The sequence below is a fragment of the Solea solea genome, chromosome 12 (assembly GCF_958295425.1).
Source record: "Solea solea chromosome 12, fSolSol10.1, whole genome shotgun sequence".
NCBI lineage: Eukaryota > Metazoa > Chordata > Actinopteri > Pleuronectiformes > Soleidae > Solea > Solea solea.
In genome coordinates, this window is record NC_081145.1 from 8,744,385 (window position 1) to 8,746,781 (window position 2,397).

The window sequence follows — 2,397 nt, forward strand, 5'->3', positions numbered from 1 at the left end:
CAATTACCGCCGACACACACACACATACACACACACACACGCACACACACATGACTAACCCTCAAACCAGGTTTTAACCTTTAAACAGGTGTCACGGAGAGTGAGGACCAGCCAAAATGTCCTCACTTCCTGTGGTTTATACGTTTGTTTTGGTCCTCAGATTCACTATATAAGCACACACACGCACGCACACACACACACAAACATCAACTGAAGAATCAGACCAACTGCAGAAGCATGTTATATAAATAGATCCATCTTTATTTATAAAAATTGTATTACACAAAATATATCTGTTAAAATCAATTATTTACACTTTAGGCTACTGGAAATGGAGAACAAGTGCATACATTAATTAAGGTCTCCTCACCACCTATCGCTATTTGAAATAAAAACAAAACAAACAAACAAAAAACTAGTCTGTCACAGGTAGTAGCCTCCAGTCACTTAACATACACAACTCTCCAAACTCACTGTCTTTGTCAAAAACACTGTCAGGGAAAGTGTCAGTAACTGTTGTTCACTCTCAAAGTACAAAAATATGTCTTCATGTTAAAACAGGTCAGTGTATCATACAGGTTTGTTATGAAAAGAAAAAGGTTGGGGAATGAAAACACCTCGAACAAGAGACAAGTCTGTCGATGCTTCATCTTTGTTGTGTGTCATCCCACAGACATAAGGCAGTCCTGCTCTGATGAAAAGACTCATAGAACAAGTTCACGTGGAGCCACAGTTCACGTGGAGCCACAGCACCTTCTCCACAGAACAGAGCCTGCTGCTGCTGCTGCTGCTGCTGTTGCTGTTGCTGCTGCTGTGTCACCTTTTAATTGCACTTATTCAAACATCAACACTTCTCTTCACCTCCAGTGAGTCCAGCTCCCTCCTTGTGGGACTTCAGGGTGATTTTAATGCAACAACAGGCTCTCGATCTCTCGCTCTCCCCCTCCCTCTCTTACTATCTCTCACTCTGAGGTAGCAGAGGTAGCCCCGGGTGAGGGAGGGAGGCACTGCATCACGTCCAAGGACGCAGGGCGAGACTGATCCGACGCCTTCATCAAGTCTTTGTCAGCATTTCTTAGAGAAGTCAGCTGCTTTTACGCACAGGCGCCGCCGCCTGCCTTTGACGCGCACAGCCTCAGTACCTGTCGAACCAGGTTGTAAAGTCCAACAGCTCCTGCTCCTCGGAGCTCAGAGGCTCGTAGCCGCCTTCATCCGACGAGTAGGTGGAGTGCGGAGACTCCGGGTCTGCAGAGTAGCTGTTGGAAAGTGTTGGAGATGGCAACCCGCACTGGAAAGCGGCCGAGACCGCGTCATGTTCGTCCAGGAGTTGCTGTAAAGCCCTGATGTACTCCACCGCAGACCTCAGCGTCTCCACTTTGCTCATCTTCTTATTGGCGGCGCCGTTTGGCACATGCTGACGCAGCGTCTGGAAGCCCATGTTCACCTGTTTCACCCGGTTCCTCTCCCTTTCGTTGCGCCGGGCCACGGCCACGGGCTGCTGCTGCGGGATGGAGTAGCCGAGGCCGTTGAAGCTCAGGCGTCGCTTGCAGCGCAGCAGCTCCGGGGAGCTGCTGCGCTGTCTCTTCAGCACCTTGGTTTTGCTTTGGTAGCCTGCAGCGCCGGTGTCGTGGCGCACGACGGGGGCGGCGCAATCCTGTGCCGGTGCGTGCAGGCTGAGGCTGGCGTGTCTTTCTGTAAGTCCAAAGGTGAATGCAGTCTGCGTGGTGGTGATGGTTGTAGTTTCCATCTCGTTGACAGCTCGTGTGAAGTGATGGATGCAGGGGGCGAGTGCAGACCCAAACTGTGGCACAAGAAGAGGAGGAGGAAGAGCGCACAGGGTTTGGCAGTGTACCGCTCTCGTGTCCTTCGCGTGGGGGACCGTGTGGCCAACTCTAGTCCAAGTCTCACCACTGCTTTACTACACGAGCCGATCTGACCCAAACTTTGGCAGCACTCCTCTTTTTCAACACGCGCCCCCAACACACACCCCACCCACCCCTTTCTGAAGACGCACGCTTCGTGGCGAGGCCCCGCCCCCGCTGTGTGATTCTTCTGCACGTCGACTCCCCCCCGGGCCAGGCGCGTGGCTCCGGGAGCTCAATAAACAATCCCGAGCTTTCACTTCGCCGGGAGCACGCGCTGGGCTCATTTACATTCCAATGTCTCTAAGTTGAAGGCCCATTGGTCGATTCAAACGGCCTGCAACCGTGCGAAAAGAAAGAAAGGAGGGGAGAAAAAAAGTCAGAGAAAGAAGTAGAAAAAAAACTAGAGAGAGAGAGAGAATGAAAAAGTGAATGGTTTGGTTCTTTGAAATGCCTTTTGAATTTGACAATGTAACCCTGGCAAGTCTTCAATTTATCAGTCTTCCCCCTCAGCCATCTTTCTCCTCTGGCTCTT

General features: G+C 51.0%; 1 protein-coding gene across 1 annotated transcript; it reads right to left on the reverse strand.

The window, feature by feature from the left end:
* Positions 1 to 238: 238 nt before the first annotated feature.
* On the reverse strand, positions 239 to 1,957 carry ascl1b (achaete-scute family bHLH transcription factor 1b). The gene has a single exon (XM_058645762.1). The coding sequence runs from the start codon at positions 1,745 to 1,747 to the stop codon at positions 1,136 to 1,138; it is 612 nt and encodes a 203-aa protein (XP_058501745.1). The 5' UTR covers positions 1,748 to 1,957; the 3' UTR covers positions 239 to 1,135.
* Positions 1,958 to 2,397: the final 440 nt, after the last annotated feature.